Here is a 17500-nt window from a genome sequence, read left to right on the forward strand (position 1 = left end):
AAGATTCTTGGGTCATTTACTTCTGGGAAAAAAACTTGAATGAGCTCCACCAGACTGAGTTTCTTCTCCTTCATCAGGTTCAGCTCTCGGAAAGGAAGAGGAAATATGAAGTGGACTTCCTGATTGGTTGTTCCTTCAGCCCAGTCCAGAATGAACTTCTGCACAGAGACTGTTTTTCCAATGCCGGCCACTCCCTTAGTCAGCACTGTTCTGATGGGTCTGTGTTGTTTGTGAAGGGGCTCCTTTTTTCTCTCTTCTTCCAGGAAGCGTCTTTCCTCCTCCAGTAAGCGTTTGAAGATGTCACTGCATTTGATTGGTCTGTCCTGTGCTACTCTTCTCCAGGATGCCCTCTCTATCTGTCTGACCTCATGCTCATAATTGACCCCTCCTCCTCCCCCCTCTGTGACGTAGAGGTCTGTGTAGATCTCTTGGAGGAGTCTGGGGTCTCCCTGATTGGGTACTCCCTCAACCAGCTGCTCAAACTTGCTCTTCAGAGTGGATCTGAGTTTCTCGTGGATCTCTGCCTCCTCTGGTGTCCATCTGGATCAATGACAGAATCACACAAAACACACACATGAACATCATCATGCAACACCTGGGGATAATGTTCATGCATAATCAACAGTGAGCGATCATGTCCTAAACATCACAGTAATGTCATTTCCTCTTGATATAAAGTGCAGTCTATGCTAACTGAAAATGAATGAAGCTAAATAGAATGACAAAAGTGTTACAGTGTTAAGTTGATGACGGCTGGATTGAGTGAGTGACCCTACAAACTACGAGCTGGCCCACAGAAATATTTATTCATTTTTGGTGTCATTTTTAAATTGTTTTTTTTTTACAATGTATTTGCAGAATGGGCAGCAAGTGGATCATGAGGAGATGATTGATGACTGACTGCACATTACTGACACAGCAGAGTTCCTTTATAATATAAGTATATTCCCTCACATTCATACATAAACAGAATAAATAACATAATTACTACAGGAACACATAACGCACAGTGCTGATATGGCATTATAGGGACCTAGAGGGACAGAGGGTTTCTAACATCAAATCCAGCCTGAGCTGCAGAGATGGTTTCTAAAGGATTGTGCTGACGCTTGGCAGATTATCATCCATAATCTCACCTGTGTGCTGAGTCCTCGGTCTCGTCTGTCCTCTTGGACTGTGCGCCTGATGCCCCCTGCTGGACACTGTTAACACAACAGGACTCCTGTGAGTTTTCACATCTCACTCTGAGGGAGCACATCTCTGACTCTCGTGCTCTCTCTCTCTCTCTCTCTCTCTCTCTCTCTCTCTCACACACACACACACACACACACACACACACACACACACACACACACACACACACACACACACAGTAGTCGAGATGAGGGGGGATGGCATCCCCCTTTGGAATTGATATGGTCAAAATCATCCCCCCTCTGAAACGGCCATCCCCCTCCCCATCCCCTGTATTTTTTTCAATGATTGTGGAAATATCACCACTATTTAATTTTCAACATTTAGCTTTTGCGCACATCGAGGCTAAAATAGCCTACTATGGACGAGGGGCATGCTCCTCCTATTGTCACGGCAATCAGCGACATATAGGAGCATGCAACCTTCTTTACTGTCTATGCGCACGACAGGCGATTTCATTCAGCAGCATCATGGCCAAGCGACAAGCAAAGTTGGATCTAAGGGACGTCGGCTTTATTAAAAGGACAAAAAGTAGATGAATTAGAAAGAGTACATTTATACTCAAACCTGAAACGCCCAGTCTCCCTTGTTTGCTAAGTGAAGGTACCTATAGCCCGCTAGCGAGAGCTAGGTGTTCACTCCAGCTGTTTCTGAACAAACTTGCCATAAAGGATAGGCTACCGTAGCGGCTCATGGCGAGATAACGCAATGTTGTCCAACTTTAGGTCATCTTGTTGAGAGTGTTGTATTGAATGCATGTGTATCTGTTTGTTCAAGAGGCAGCCAAATGCATGGGTCACGTATGACTCACTAAGGGGAATGTCATGCTGTACTCCTCACTCACACGAAAGAATAGTTTTGTAGTGTGCGGTTCTGCAAATAGACAATGTGACGAGGTGGCTGAAGAGACAAACGTCTGAACATCTGTTCATCTTTAGAATTATTATTCCGCTGTGCAGGTAGCCTAGGCAAGACGCTGAGGATGGCTGTTTGCCGAAACGCGTCCGTCTTGTACATTTAAGATAAATAAAAGAACGAGAATATATTCGAGAGCAAGTTTATCTTTCTTTAAACAGGTAGCCTAGGCAAAAATAATATGCTTTTGTTTTGCATTTTTAAGGGAGAACGTAAGACTGAGACTGAGCTACAAAAAATCCCACCAACATTGTTGTGTGGCAATTAAAGTTTCTATTCCACTCTATGGTGGTAGAATTCCAGAGTGAAAACAAAAAGTCTCAATTTTTGTGTTGGTTCCATTTAACTTGGCTAGATTGGTAGGCTAATTATAAAAAGTAATTGTTGAATGCATTATTTAATTGATGTCTGGTTCACTATTTCAGATCTGATAAATGGTAAACTTCCAAGTTATTTAGTATATTTAAGTGATAATGTTACTCTGAACTGGGATCAATTTTAGCAACTTGACGCAGACATGATCTAAAATGTTAATGACACATAAAATGTACATGAATTGGAAGAATATTAGGATTTGCCGATGTCCAGCAGGTCACGCTAAATGGACTAGAATACAGGAAATTGCATCTTAGAAATTAAAAGTTTTCTGGGGGAGGACCCGATACCCCCCACAAGACTAGATGTGCATTTTAAAATCCACCATCCCCCCTGCCATTTTTTAACAACTCGACTACTGCACACACACACACACACACACACACACACACACACACACACACACACACACACACACACACAGACTTTAAACAACACACTACACACACTCTGCATGAAGGCAAAATGTTATGCTATAAGACATTAATTAAAACACAAGATAAGGTTAAGTTTAAGTAAAATAAAAAATGGTATTTCCACCATGCTTCTGATTAACAATTTGGCGCTTTACATGTGAGGACCGTCCATGCAGTGAGATCACTGGTGCACACAGACACTGCAGTTGCTTGTTTCTTCATTTCTGAATTGTTAACACCCTCCTGTTTCTCAGTTGAGCCACCAGCTCTATCTCCCATGGACTCTATGTAACCTCAACACCAGCTCTATCTCCCATGGCCTCTATGTAACCTCAGTTGAAACACCAGCTCTATCTCCCATGGACTCTATGTAACCTCAGTTGAAACACCAGCTCTATCTCCCATGGACTCTATGTAACCTCAGTTGAAACACCAGCTCTATCTCCCATGGACTCTATGTAACCTCAGTTGGAACACCAGCTCTATCTCCCATGGACTCTATGTAACCTCAGTTGAAACACCAGCTCTATCTCCCATGGACTCTATGTAACCTCAGTTGAAACACCAGCTCTATCCCCCATGGATTCTATGTAACCTCAACACCAGCTCTATCCCCCATGGACTCTATGTAACCTCAACACCAGCTCTATCTCCCATGGACTCTATGTAACCTCAACACCAGCTCTATCTCCCATGGACTCTATGTAACCTCAACACCAGCTCTATCTCCCATGGACTTGTGCTTCAGCTTCACCGTTCAGAAATAAAACAGAAGCAACTTCAACCTCTGTGTGCTCCAGCGATCTCACCCTTTTCCCCTCATAAGGTTTGCAGGTCTAAATACCATAACCACACACACACTCTGTTGCACACCTATAACTATATATGTTGTCTACATGCTAAATATGTACAGTTTATGGCCATAGAGCAGCAATTAAAGCAGGACATATTCCAGTTTAGGAATCTGGTGTTTTGAGTTTTTTTTATTTACTCTATAATATTTGCTGACTAATAAAACAGTTGTTAAAAAAAAAAAAATGTGTTAAAAAAAAACAACACAAACACACGCACGCACGCACGCACGCACACACACACACACACACACTATGAAAACAATCTCTCACTATTTCTGTAGCTAACCTTACACTCGTACTCACACACAACACATATCATAGCTATTGGAGTTTGAGTCTTACTGTCCAGCAGAATAATCTCCTCGTGTGAAGGTTTCTCCTTGACCCAAACACTCATCACTCTTCCTGGAGGGTGTAGAGGAGTGAGAGCTGCTTTCAGAGCCATCTGCCTCCATCCTAGAGAATAAGAAAAGAACTTCACTAACCTTGTCTGTTAATCTCTCTCTCTCTCTCTCTCTCTCTCTCTCTCTCTCTCTCTCTCTCTCTCTCACACACACACACACACACACACACATGCATCCATCATAAAAACATCCTTCCTTGGCGCTTGTCTCAAAAGGTCAATAAATAGGTAGACAGATTAACTAATTAACTAATCCCAACATCCATATCCTACTTTCCCTAAACAAATTGATGCTATATTATCTAAAAACAGTTAACTTTTCAAACTGTGGCACTGCAAAAACTGGTGTGCTGGGGTAATTATGACATTGCAGCCATATTTGTTAAAGGGATATTCTGACATTTTTTTAATATTTTCCACCTTCCCTCGAGGAAAACAATTGATATAATTTACCTTTTCCCGTTCATCCAGCCATTCTGTGAGTCTGGCGATACAGATTTTAGCTTCAGCCTAGCATAGATCATTGAATAGGATTAGACCAGTAGAATCTTGCCCTCTAGCATCATGTTTATAAGTGACACGTTTTAAATGGGAAAATTACCGGATATCTTATAGTGACTTTTAAGCATGATGCTAGCAGGCAAGATGCTAATGGTCTAATCCAATTCAATGATCTATGCTAGGCTGAAGCTAAAAGTTGTATGGCCACGCTCACAAAATGGCTGGATGAACAGGAAAAAGGTAAATTATATCAATTGTTTTGCTCGAGGGGAGGTGGACAATGAGCTTATTTCCAAAAATGGCGAAATATCCCTTTAAAGGTGTACCTTAAGGTATTGGGAATTCTTGCTTTAGAGTGCCTTCTCACAAAATCATAGAATCACTGAGCTCAACTAGCTAGCTAGATTAAGCGCTCTCCTTCAATAAACACTCAAACACTTAAGTCCTGACAAAATGGCCTGGAAGGAGACAGTCTGTGACTCTGTGCCTAGTATGACAACATGAAATGTCATGACTTCCAAAACTTTCTTCTGAGGTGAACAGGAGTTTCTCCAGGCCTGGGGGACGACTTGTCAAGGTTTCCATGAGCATGGATCACCTACACTGTCATGGGAACATTCTCTCACTGCTCCCACCTGCACACACACACACACACACACACACACAAACACCATATTTGAATCTTACTGTAGGCCTACAGCAGAAGAGTCTCCTCCTGCAGAGGTTTTTGCTGGACCCATACACTCATCACTCTCCATGTTGAGTGTAGAGCTAGTTTCCGCCATCCTGGAGAATAAGAAAATAACTTAATGTCACCGCCATGTTAGGCTGGGATTATACTTGCCGTTAGACCAAGCGTAAGCGTATGCGCCCGTGTGCGACCTGCTGTGTCCTGTGTACAGACTCGCTGCAGCATTATGCACCCAACTGGAGGTCTTCACTAGGGGGAGACTATAGTAACATCAGATGTGGATGTGGCCATGTGCCATTGTTTACTCTCATGATTGCCCCCAGCTTCAATGTAGATGATGCATCTTGCAGTCACATTTTTTTGGAGTGATCGCCCCCAACTTTCTTATCAGTATTGCATCTCGAGGACGCGTCATGTTCGCTTGCGACGACGTGCACGACCGACGCACCAAACGACCACAAAATACGCGAGGCAGTCATGATAAGGGAGAGAGGGGTAAGACGAGCCACTTTTTACATTTTTCATCACAGCGTCATGTCAAAGATGACTTTTTTTGCAATCTTCATACCATATCAAACTTCAAAGTGTCCTGCTACTATTTGACTAAAAAAACATTGAAAACATTTTATAGACCCAGTGATATGCCCTTTTGAAAAAAAGTGGTCAAGTGGCTCAACTTACCCCATGCACGGGGTAAGATGAGCCAATGTGTGGGGTAAAATAAGCCAAAGCAAAAACTCAGGTAAAAGATTCATTGTTCATAACACGAAATATGACCTGTAAAAGCTATGTCAACCAATTCAGCCTTTAAGCTTATCTTAAAATCCATTTAAAGTTTAAAAGGGAGAGTTGATGCATGGACCATATTACCTTGTTCTCATATGTTAAAATATGTTAAAATATAATATTGTGCATTATTCTCGTATGTTAAAATATCATATTGTAATCCTTATCAAAAATAAACTCAACTGCAATTTAAAAGCCTTATGTTAAAATATAGGCATGATATTGTGAGGCTTTTTGTGGCTCAACTTGCCCCACCTCTTATGGCTCATCTTACCCCATAGCACCATTTCGGGAAGAAAATGCTTCTCATGACAAGCTAGGCTAAGATTTGTAATTTTTATTAACCCTCATATAATAGCTTATAAGGCACTATCTCAGATATAATGTGTCTAAATGTTGTTTTATTCTTGTTTTCTCTAAATCATCTTACTTCTGGACAAACATGGAATTCACTCAGAGAGCAAAAAAAAAAACACATTAGGCTATTCCAAATATCTTTCTCACCAAATTTCCCATGTACTTCCCTTCTCTACAGATGTTAGGAAAGGGTCCCCTCCCCCTTAAAATGTCATAGAATTAAATGTGTTTACCGTAGGCCTATCCTAGAAAAAGGGTATAGCTCACCTTACCCCTCTCTCCCCTACGAACACGAACGCGTTGTCTGCAGCAAGTCTAAACCTGCCTCTAATGTGTTTCTCTCTCTCTCTCTCTCTCTCACACACTCTCACACTCTCTCTCACACTCTCTCTCACACACACACACACACACACGTCCATCATAACAGCTCAAGCTAAATTCCTACAGTAGACCTATAATTCCCGACCCTACGTGGGCTCCATAAGCCCTATTCGCACGGGATTAGTATTACCTGTGGACCTCTGGTCATTTTCTAATTATCGCCCCACCTCTGTGTTACTTGCAGCGCATTCGCACGGGATAAGCAAAGTCTGTAAATCACTCTATTTTCACTGACATTACACCCGGATATGTCGTATGCTAACGTCCGAAAACAACGCAGAAAGTAGAAAAGATATGCAATTGCAGTAGCAATCACTGAGATGCAGATTCGCACGGGATTAGTATTATCACCGGACGTCTGTGTTTGGCGAAATACAGTAGGTAATTTGCGGCGGAATTTTTACTTCACAAATTACAGACATGGCACATTCGCACGGGACTAAGATCTCAGGCATTCTCCGCAATTATCACAAATCACCAAAGGTCCACAGGTAATACTAATCCCGTGCGAATAGGGCTATAGCCTACTTTCCCCCAGACAAATGGATGCTCTAACGCTAGAATCCTAAACACAGTTTACTCACATGTTATTAGCCGTGTTCACGAATCACGATGATTGCTAACGTTTCCTAAAACTCATCTTGGCACAGTCATTCAGACGCGACACCGAATTTCGTACTATATGCATAACTGTCCTGTTATTGACTTGAAAACGCCTAATAGTGCATGCTGGTGCTTTTAAAGTTTAATTGCTGTCGTACCTGGGACGTTTTTACTAGCGATAGTCCTTTGATTTCTGTCATAGTCTCCCAAATAGTCTCCCCACGGCAGTCTCCCAATTGTCAACAGTAGGCTACTAGAAACGCCCGAAGTCAAGTTTCTGTTTCACTTCTGGTCTGAACAACCTGTAACCTGACTTTCGCCAGATCCTGTAGTTCGCTAGCCTGATTACCATCGACTTTCAAAGGCTCTGCGAGACTTTAGTCTGACCAACAGCCTGTGCTAGCACGGTTTCTTGCCAGCGCTGGTTGACCCGCCTCCTTTAAGTGCCTCGGTTTGCTACTGGTAGATGTCAGAAAGCGGATTGCCGAGTTTAAACCAATAACAACACTATTTCCGCTGTCTTGAACACGCCTCTACCCAGAGCCGTTGGAGCTGCTCAAAGTTGATTGGTTCTCGACCAAAGGGGGCAGTTCCGCAGATTTCGGGAACTCAGAAATCCTTCTCAATGAGCAGTTGACCAGACCAGCAGCAAAAGCCTGAAGGCGTTGCGTCACTGGGAGGGCGTGCCAGGCTAGTAGTTCGCTGTCTGCTTCAGCGAAACGCCTCTGGTGGAGCATGGTGGAACTACAAGGGTCTGGCGAGAGTCAGGCTAAAGAACCTGGGCTGCTTCGTCTAATTTTACATGTTTGAGTAGCAGGGGCGCCCCCTTGTGGCCAGCACCGTATAAACACTGTATTACATGTTCGATGAGGACCCTTCTACCTCTTATAAAATACTATTCTATATAATATTCTATTCTATACTATATGTACTATGTTTACCTCCACCAAGGAGGTTATGTTTTCATATCTGGGTTTTTCTGTTTGTTAGCAAGATAACTCAAGAAGTAACGGATGGATTTCGATCAACCGGAGCCTAATTAACTCCTACATGAAAAACAAATCATAACATGAGCACAAACTAAAGTGTTTTATACTGTGCCCTGACAAACTAAAGTGTTTTATACTGTGCCCTGACAAACTAAAGTGCTTTATACGGTGCCCTGACAAACTAAAGTGTTTTATACTGTGCCCTGACAAGCTAAAGTGTTTTATACTGTGCCCTGACATTTCAGTTGTCTTCTCTTCATCTGAATTCTGTCAGGCAAGTATCCAAGGGAACATGAGCAACATGGGCCTACGTAAATCTTTACCTTGGATTGTAGTCGTGGCTTATCATGACCACTAGATGGCAGCATGATGCACTGAATTAGCTGTATTGCAGCCAGTGAGCCTTTGAGCTGCACAGAAATAAATATGCTGCCTCATTAATTGTCTATGGGAAGGTGCTGCCTTCACTTAACACACACATACCTACAAACACACACATACACATTCAACTTTTAAACAAAGTTGTATTTACGAATATAAATAACACATTGTCCAGAGTTACATTTCTCCAGCCTTCAGTAAGACAGCAAAATGGCATTTCATTCCGATTCTGTATATGTAGCTATACACATACTCTTTCACACAGACACACACACACACACACACACAGAGAGACTTCGGTGGAAGAGCAGGTAGATTACTCTGGTCTAGATCAGCAGGTACAGTACTAACCCATGGCCCAATTATCACCAACACATTGAATGACTTTAAGCAGATGGAGGAGCACCTACTCATAACCAGTAAGTGTCATCTGAGCACCCCGATATGGCACAATACACACCTCATGTCTAGCAACAAACCCTTTGCTTGTAAACAGTGGACTGACGGAGGTGTTTACACTCTTGATCTATTCAAACACAAAGGTGTGTTGGACATCATTTCACTTTTCTCTCTGCTGGAGATCAGCCCTAACATGTGTAGCTATACACATACTCTTTCACACACACACACACACACACACAGCGAGAGACACCATTTGACTTTTCTCTCTGTTGAATATCAGCCCTAACATGTTCTGGAGTGCCATGGGGAGATGGTCTGGAGACGCACCCCGTCATTAAATGTTTTTTTTTTTTTTTTTAAATCATTATTTCTCTGTGAGAGTAATAGTGTCTGTGAGTTATAGTATGTGTGTGTGTGTGTGTGTGTGTGTGTGTGTGTCTGTTTTATGTCACATTAATGCAGCCTCCACAGGAGAGCTCCCAGTAGTGGAAATGGGAGCTGGAGCTGAACCCTGAGGGGAACACAGTGGATTGGGACGCAGATTGGGACGCAGTTTGGGACGCAGTTTGGGACGCAGTTTGGGACGCAGATTGAGACGCAGATTGGGACGCAGTTTGGGACGCAGATTGGGACGCAGTTTGGGACGCAGATTGGGACGCAGTTTGGGACGCAGATTGGGACGCAGATTGGGACGCAGTTTGGGACGCAGATTGGGACGCAGTTTGGGACGCAGTTTGGGACGCAGATTGGGACGCAGTTTGGGACGCAGTTTGGGACGCAGATTGGGACGCAGTTTGGGACGCAGATTGGGACGCAGTTTGGGACGCAGATTGGGACAACATATTCCGCTGCTCCAGGAGCCCAAATCACCAGTGGATCCACTTCTGTATATGCCATAGGACCTATAGAAGAGATGCATCTGCTTCAACATACTGTATGTCATAGGACGTATTGGACTCCTCAGAAGAGATGCATCTCTAAAGTGCATCTGCTTCAACATACTGTATGTCATAGGACGTATTGGACTCCTCAGAAGAGATCTCTAAAGCCACTTCCACTCCCTATTGTACCTTCTGTCACCCTGAACAAACCGGAACTTTCCTGCATGACATGTGGTCTGGGGGTGTGAACAGGTGCATCTGTTCTGGCATAAAACTGCATCAATAATATCTGATGTGATAGGATGTCTAATTCCTACTGACCCGATTGTTTTGTGTCAGGAAAATCTTCCCAATATTACAAGACACAAGAACCCCAACACGTAGTAGCTTTCAGCAACGACTCCCGGCCGAGAGGGGAGAATTCCGAGAGGGGAGAATTCCGAGAGGAGAGAGAGCTCAGAGAGGAGTTCTCCCCTCTCCAAAACACTCTCTGACCTCGCGAGTCAAAGAGGGTCCTTTTATTAGAGAAAAGCAAAACACAAAACACGTCAGCATGACCTTGGTCGAAAACTCCCTGACCATCTCCAGTTAAATGTTATCTTTGCAGGTGCAGGCACAGCTGTCCTGTTTGACACTTCTATGTTTCTGTGAAATAACTTTGATGCACACAAGTGAAAATGCGAATAATATGTTTGTGAAGTTAATCGTGATAATATATGTTATATGCATTTCTTTGTCATTTTGCTACTTAATGATGACTCTAAAGTACACCTGCTTAAGACAAAGGAACATTTGGCTGGCTGGCTCAACTGCAAACAAGAAAATGAGAGCACGACAGCTCAGCGGTAACCGTTAGCATATTGTCTAGCCAATAGCCATAGTGAGGCGTGAGCTCTCTACGGTCAGGATGCTCAAAGCCAAAGCATCAGGCTGTGTGTGTGTGTGTGTGTGTGTGTGTGTGTGTGTGTGTGAGAGAGCTCTCTACGGTCAGGATGCTCAAAGCCAAAGCATCAGGCTGTGTGTGTGTGTGTGTGTGTGAGCTCTCTACGGTCAGGATGCTCAAACCCAAAGCATCAGGCTGTGTGTGTGTGTGTGTGTGTGTGTGTGTGTGTGTGTGTGAGAGAGCTCTCTACGGTCAGGATGCTCAAAGCCAAAGCATCAGGCTGTGTGTGTGTGTGTGTGTGTGAGCTCTCTACGGTCAGGATGCTCAAACCCAAAGCATCAGGCTGTGTGTGTGTGTGTGTGAGTGTGTGTGTGAGCTCTCTACGGTCAGGATGCTCAAAGCCAAAGCATCAGGCTGTGTGTGTGTGTGTGTGTGTGTGTGTGTGTGTGTGTGTGTGAGTGTGTGTGTGAGCTCTCTACGGTCAGGATGATCAAAGCCAAAGCATCAACTATCAACCTACAGGGGAGAGTGCAGCAGCACCAACATCAGACCCGATGACCTCAGGCACAAGAACAAGAGGAGTGTTCATGTTCTAACAGGCTCCGAGTGGTTCTGACACCATGTTCTAACAGGCTCCGAGTGGTTCTGACACCATGTTCTAACAGGCTCTGAGTGGTTCTGACACCATGTTCTAACAGGATCCGAGTGGTTCTAACACCATGTTCTAATAGGATCTGAGTGGTTCTAACACCATGTTCTACAGTAATAGGATCCGAGTGGTTCTAAACCCATGTTCTAATAGGATCCGAGTGGTTCTAACACCATGTTCTTATAGGATCCAAGTGAGCAACTGTCTTGTATGAGTCACTGATTCCATTAAATCAGAAATGGGGCATCACTCAAAACATTGCGTAGCTCCCCGTCAAGCCACTCCAGATGAACATATAGCTCGCCGTCAAGACATATAGCTCGCCGTCAAGACATATAGCTCGCCGTCAAGACGCTCCAGGTGAACATATAGCTCGCCGTCAAGATGCTCCAGGTGAACATATAGCTCGCCGTCAAGACATATAGCTCGCCGTCAAGCCGCTCCAGATGAACATATAGCTCGCCGTCAAGATGCTCCAGGTGAACATATAGCTCGCCGTCAAGACATATAGCTCGCCGTCAAGCCGCTCCAGATGAACATATAGCTCGCCGTCAAGATGCTCCAGGTGAACATATAGCTCGCCGTCAAGATGCTCCAGGTGAACATATAGCTCGCCGTCAAGACATATAGCTCGCCGTCAAGACATATAGCTCGCCGTCAAGACATATAGCTCGCCGTCAAGACATATAGCTCCCCGTCAAGACATATAGCTCCCCGTCAAGATGCTCCAGGTGAACATATAGCTCGCCGTCAAGATATATAGCTCGCCGTCAAGACGCTCCAGGTGAACATATAAATGAAACAGATATCGCTAATGTGGATACTGATTTTTTGTGTTTTATTTAGAAGGCATTTTATTAAAAAATACATTCTACATTTAATACATGTATTTTTGCCCATCCCTGCGTGCACACACACACTAATTTACAAATTATCTTTATTGAAGGAACATACTTCAAATTTACACACTTATTTATAAATGATTTTTATTGAATTGAAATAAAGTAAATTGAATGACATAATTACAATAAAAATACAGGACGATAACATACAAAAACAGGTAAAATCCGTCTTCTTAAAGCATGATCTACAGAAAGAGAGAAAGGAGAGAGATTAGCGTCTTCAACACCATGTAAACATCACTGTGTGTGTGTGTGTGTGTGTGTGTGTGTGTGTGTGTGTGTGTGACAGGTCAAAAACACACTGCGAAATAAAGACACCGTGAGCGTGTGATAGAAAAGGAGTGAGGGAACAGAGAGTTTCAGTGAAAGTGTGTGTGTGTGTGTGTGTGTATGTGTGTGTGCGCGTGCGCGCTTGATGTGTGCGTGTGTGTGGGTGTGTGAGAGCGTGTGCGCGTGCGTGCGTGCTTGCTTGATGTGTGTGTGCGTGTGCGCTTGATGTGTGCGTGTGCGTGTGTGCGTGTGCGTGCGCTTGATGTGTGCGTGTGCGTACGTGCTTGATGTGTGTGTGTGTGTGTGTGTGTGTGTGTGTGTGTGTGTGTGTGTGTGTGTGCGTGCATGCGTGCGTGCCTGCGTGCGTGCGTGAGAGAGAGTGTGCTTGGTGTGTGTGTGCGTGCGTGTGTGTGAGTGAGAGAGAGTGTGTGCTTGGTGTGTGTGCGTGCGCGTGTCTGTGTGTATGTGTGTGTGTGTTTGCTTAGTGTGTGTGTGCGTGTGCATGTACGCTTGGTGTGCGCGTGCGTGTGCGCTTGATGTGCGCGTGCGTGCGTGTGTGTGTGCGCATGCGTGCGTGCGAGAGAGAGTGTGCTTGGTGTGTGTGTGCGTGTGTGTGTGTGAGTGAGAGAGAGTGCTTGATGTGTGCGTGCTTGATGTGTGTGTTTGTGTGTGTGTGTGTGTGCGTGCGTGCGTGAGAGAGAGTGTGCTTGGTGTGTGTGTGCGTGCGTGTGTGTGAGTGAGAGAGAGTGTGTGCTTGGTGTGTGTGTGCGCGTGTCTGTGTGTGTATGTGTGTGTGTGCGCGCGTGCATGTACGCTTGGTGTGCGCGTGCGCTTGGTGTGTGTGTGTGTGTGTGTGTGTCCAATCTCAGAGGTCTGCTCCTTGTGTGTGGGCTCTACATTCATGCTGCCCCCCCAGATGTAGAGGAAAGATGGATCGGAACGTCCCGTGTGTGTGTGTGTGTGTGTGTGTGTGTGTGTGTGTGTGTGTGAGGGAGTATGTGTTTGTGGAAAGGTGTATGTGCAAGTCACACACACAGTGAGAGAGTGGGAGGAAGAATGAGTGTTGACCTGAGAAATTAAGTTTAAACCTTTTTTTTTTCACTGGTCCTCCTGAAGAAATGTAAAAATATACAACTTAACACACATGCATGTGCTCTCTGTGTCTCTGAACACACACATCCACACCAAATCATCCATACACACACACACACATCCACACCAAATCATCCATACACACACACACACACATCCACACCAAGTCATCCATACACACACACAACCATCCACACCAAATCATCCATACACACACACACACATCCACACCAAGTCATCCATACACACACACACACATCCACACCAAATCATCCATACACACACACACAACCATCCACACCAAATCATCCATACACACACACACACACACATCCACACCAAATCATCCATACACAAACACACACATCCACACCAAGTCATCCATACACACACACACACATCCACACCAAATCATCCATACACAAACACACACATCCACACCAAGTCATCCATACACACACACACACATCCACACCAAATCATCCATACACACACACAACCATCCACACCAAGTCATCCATACACACACACACACATCCACACCAAATCATCCATACACACACACAACCATCCACACCAAATCATCCATACACAAACACACACATCCACACCAAGTCATCCATACACACACACACACATCCACACCAAATCATCCATACACAAACACACACATCCACACCAAGTCATCCATACACACACACACACATCCACACCAAATCATCCATACACACACACAACCATCCACACCAAATCATCCATACACAAACACACACATCCACACCAAGTCATCCATACACACACACACACATCCACACCAAATCATCCATACACAAACACACACATCCACACCAAATCATCCATACACACACACACACATCCACACCAAATCATCCATACACAAACACACACATCCACACCAAGTCATCCATACACAAACACACACATCCACACCAAATCATCCATACACAAACACACACATCCACACCAAATCGTCCATACACAAACACACACATCCACACCAAGTCATCCATACACAAACACACACATCCACACCAAGTCATCCATACACAAACACACACATCCACACACATATTACACAAACACACACATCCACACCAAATCATCCACACACAAACACACACATCCACACCAAGTCATCCATACACAAACACACACATCCACACCAAGTCATCCATACACAAAACACACACCTGGTTGCTATGCTAAATAAAGCTGTTGCTATGATGGTTACCAGGGGAATCAGGTTCGTCGTTGGTTGCTAGGGTAAAAAGATGGCTGCTAGGGTGTTGCTTGGTACATTTGTTGGTTGCTATGGCAAATAAATTGGTTGATATGATAGTTGCTAGAGTAATCATGTTGGGTGCACTGTAATGATTATATCTCTGTGCACGGAAAAATTATACCTTAGTCCACATTGGAAAGTTAGTGAAATGGCTTCCGTATAATATGCATTGAGGTCCTTTACGTTAGGGTAATTGAGTAAACCGCGTGGTGAATACCTTCACGTTAGGGTAATTGAGTTGTTGGGCAATTGAGTTGTTGGGTGGTTGGGTAATTGAGTTGTTGGGTAATTATGTCGTGCTCCTACTCCAATGAAGAGCTGGAAGTACGTGCTAAAGGTCAACGCTAACCAGGCTAATGAACAAACCATGCTACGGTGAGTAACGTCAAAGGGTAAAGTAACGTGACTTCTAGTTGTAATCCGTTTATGAAACAAAAAGAGTAAATCAGACCTGCAAACCCGTCAGCGTAAAAAAGGTGACAGTGTCCGACGGGGGGGGGGGGGGGGGGGGGGCATATAAAGAAAACTGCTCGTTTTTTTTTTATATTACTATATATATTATTATATAGCCTATAATACATATACATGTATGATGTATGTAAACACAAACATACACACACAGGGGAGAATACATATTTGAACCCATGCTTAAGTTGACTAAAAAGAGGAATAGAAAATCATCTTCATGCCTTAATTAAAAAAAATGAGTAGATATCAAGGATTTTCTTAAAAATGAAGAATGTATCGTAAATAAATACATTTTCTTCCTTAAATACAGGGGGCATACAGTCAGTAGGCCTGTTTTGACCCCTATGTCAATTCCCATGCAGGAGGATTTTTTTTAAATATGCCTATGTTTTTATTTTTAAAGGCCAGCTATTTCATGGATCCAGGATACTATGCATCCTGATAAAGTTCCCTTGGCTTTAGGAATTAAAATAGCCCCACATCGTCATACCCTTCTTCACCATAGCTAGATATTGCATGGTGTTTTTTCCAGTTAGCCTATTTGATGCTCATTGAGCTCAATGCATATCAATGCGCGTCCTGCGTTCTACAGAGGGTGCATTAAATGTTATTTGTACACCTATGACCTAGATCCAATTTGTTGGCCGTATCACACTGGAATAGCCTATTATGGTGCCTTCATGTGCTATGGTAATTATGGTAAATTCCAAAAGCCGAGGTCAAAAATGCACATGAACACCATCTCATGTGGTATTTTCCACTGGGCAACTCGTAGAATATTTTGATGGACGAGTTGCCGAGATGAGATAACCTTTGACATTTTCAACATGGCGGAGAGCAACGGAAGAGTTGTGAATGATAGCATTGTTTACTACTAAACATTGTTTGCTAACTGTTAGCAGATGTTTTTTGCAGCCTATACAATGTTGTGTCATTGACAATTGTAATATAATGCTTTGACACTCAGTGTACATTTTTAAAAAGCTGTTATGGTTTGGTATTGCCTACCCAGAGCTATATGCTAGCTAGTGATGAGTGACAGGTAATTTACTCATTTCCTAACAGTACGTCAACAAAGCACTTGAACACAACACACTGGTAACTACCAGGTCACAAATGGAAAATACCATCTTTTCCATAGCACGTGAATGCAGCATTAATTTGGCAAACTCGTTGTGAAGTTTAAATGAACGGTCACGTTGCATCCAAGCTGTAGACATTGTCGCACAGGACGGTGGTTATTTTAGCTAGTTGGAGTGCAATTAAAATAGCGATGTTTCAAAGCTAAGGTTCATAGAAAAGAGATAGAGCTGACTGGCTTTTGACCATAGCAATCATCCATTAAGAACTAGCAACGGCAGTTTGTACTGCAAGTTTAGAAATTAGTTGATAGTGGTGGAAAGAAGTAGCCTTGTTCTACTAACACCACAACATATTTTTAGCGATTTAAACCAAAGATTGTCACACCGTCTCTGTTTAAACGTTTACATCATAACAGGAAATTAACACAAAACAAATGGTAGCCTAACAGTGGAATAAGTGGGATAATGGACTCCACGGCGTTCGGTCCAAGAAATAAATGCACTTAGAAGGGGCCGTTTTACGTTCATATTTGCGAACCGAACACGCGTGTCGTCCCTGACAAAACTGACTCGCGCGGTAGCCAGGCGTCTCCAAACGTCAACTTGGCTGAAGCAAGTGCTAAGACTCCAATTGGCCCAGAGAAGTGTCAATGACAAGAATTAGCCAATAATGTTTCGCAATTCTAGCCCGCATTGCATACAGATAAAGGGCAGCCTTCACC

At 43.6% G+C, this 17500-nt stretch overlaps 3 protein-coding genes across 6 annotated transcripts in view; 1 reads left to right on the forward strand and 2 right to left on the reverse strand.

The window, feature by feature from the left end:
- The window catches only part of LOC134100196 (NACHT, LRR and PYD domains-containing protein 12-like), a 29018-nt gene extending 21088 nt beyond the window's left edge, over positions 1-7930 (reverse strand). For 2 of the 4 annotated variants that reach the window (XM_062553264.1, XM_062553261.1), the window contains exons 1-5: positions 7635-7930; positions 5346-5444; positions 4097-4210; positions 1137-1202; positions 1-540 (exon numbers count right to left, since the gene is read on the reverse strand). The exon at positions 1-540 is cut by the window's left edge and continues 1308 nt beyond it. In XM_062553264.1, the coding sequence (XP_062409248.1) occupies positions 1-540; positions 1137-1202; positions 4097-4210; positions 5346-5443 (818 nt within the window). In that variant the 5' untranslated portion in view covers position 5444; positions 7635-7930. The remainder of the gene's footprint in view (positions 541-1136; positions 1203-4096; positions 4211-5345; positions 5445-7634) is intronic. The other 2 variants (XM_062553263.1, XM_062553262.1) reach the window with 2 other exon arrangements.
- Positions 6034-10513, forward strand: LOC134099269 (uncharacterized). The gene is made up of 3 exons (XM_062552057.1): positions 6034-6042; positions 9790-10134; positions 10469-10513. Exons 1-3 carry the CDS (start codon positions 6034-6036, stop codon positions 10511-10513), a joined length of 399 nt encoding a protein of 132 aa, XP_062408041.1.
- A 2117-nt stretch (positions 10514-12630) lies between these two features.
- numa1 (nuclear mitotic apparatus protein 1) overlaps positions 12631-17500 on the reverse strand; it is a 42843-nt gene continuing 37973 nt past the window's right edge. The window contains exon 22 of the mRNA XM_062552058.1: positions 12631-12748. Within this exon, the coding sequence (XP_062408042.1) occupies positions 12737-12748 (12 nt within the window). The 3' untranslated portion in view covers positions 12631-12736. The remainder of the gene's footprint in view (positions 12749-17500) is intronic.

This window comes from Sardina pilchardus, chromosome 13 (genome assembly GCF_963854185.1).
Source record: "Sardina pilchardus chromosome 13, fSarPil1.1, whole genome shotgun sequence".
Taxonomy (NCBI): domain Eukaryota; kingdom Metazoa; phylum Chordata; class Actinopteri; order Clupeiformes; family Clupeidae; genus Sardina; species Sardina pilchardus.

Excerpts from the sequence above, each read along its gene's own strand:
- LOC134099269 (XM_062552057.1), top strand. Across the intron at positions 10,135-10,468 it reads TCACCAGTGGATCCACTTCT|GAAAATCTTCCCAATATTAC; the intron begins GTATATGCCATA and ends GTTTTGTGTCAG.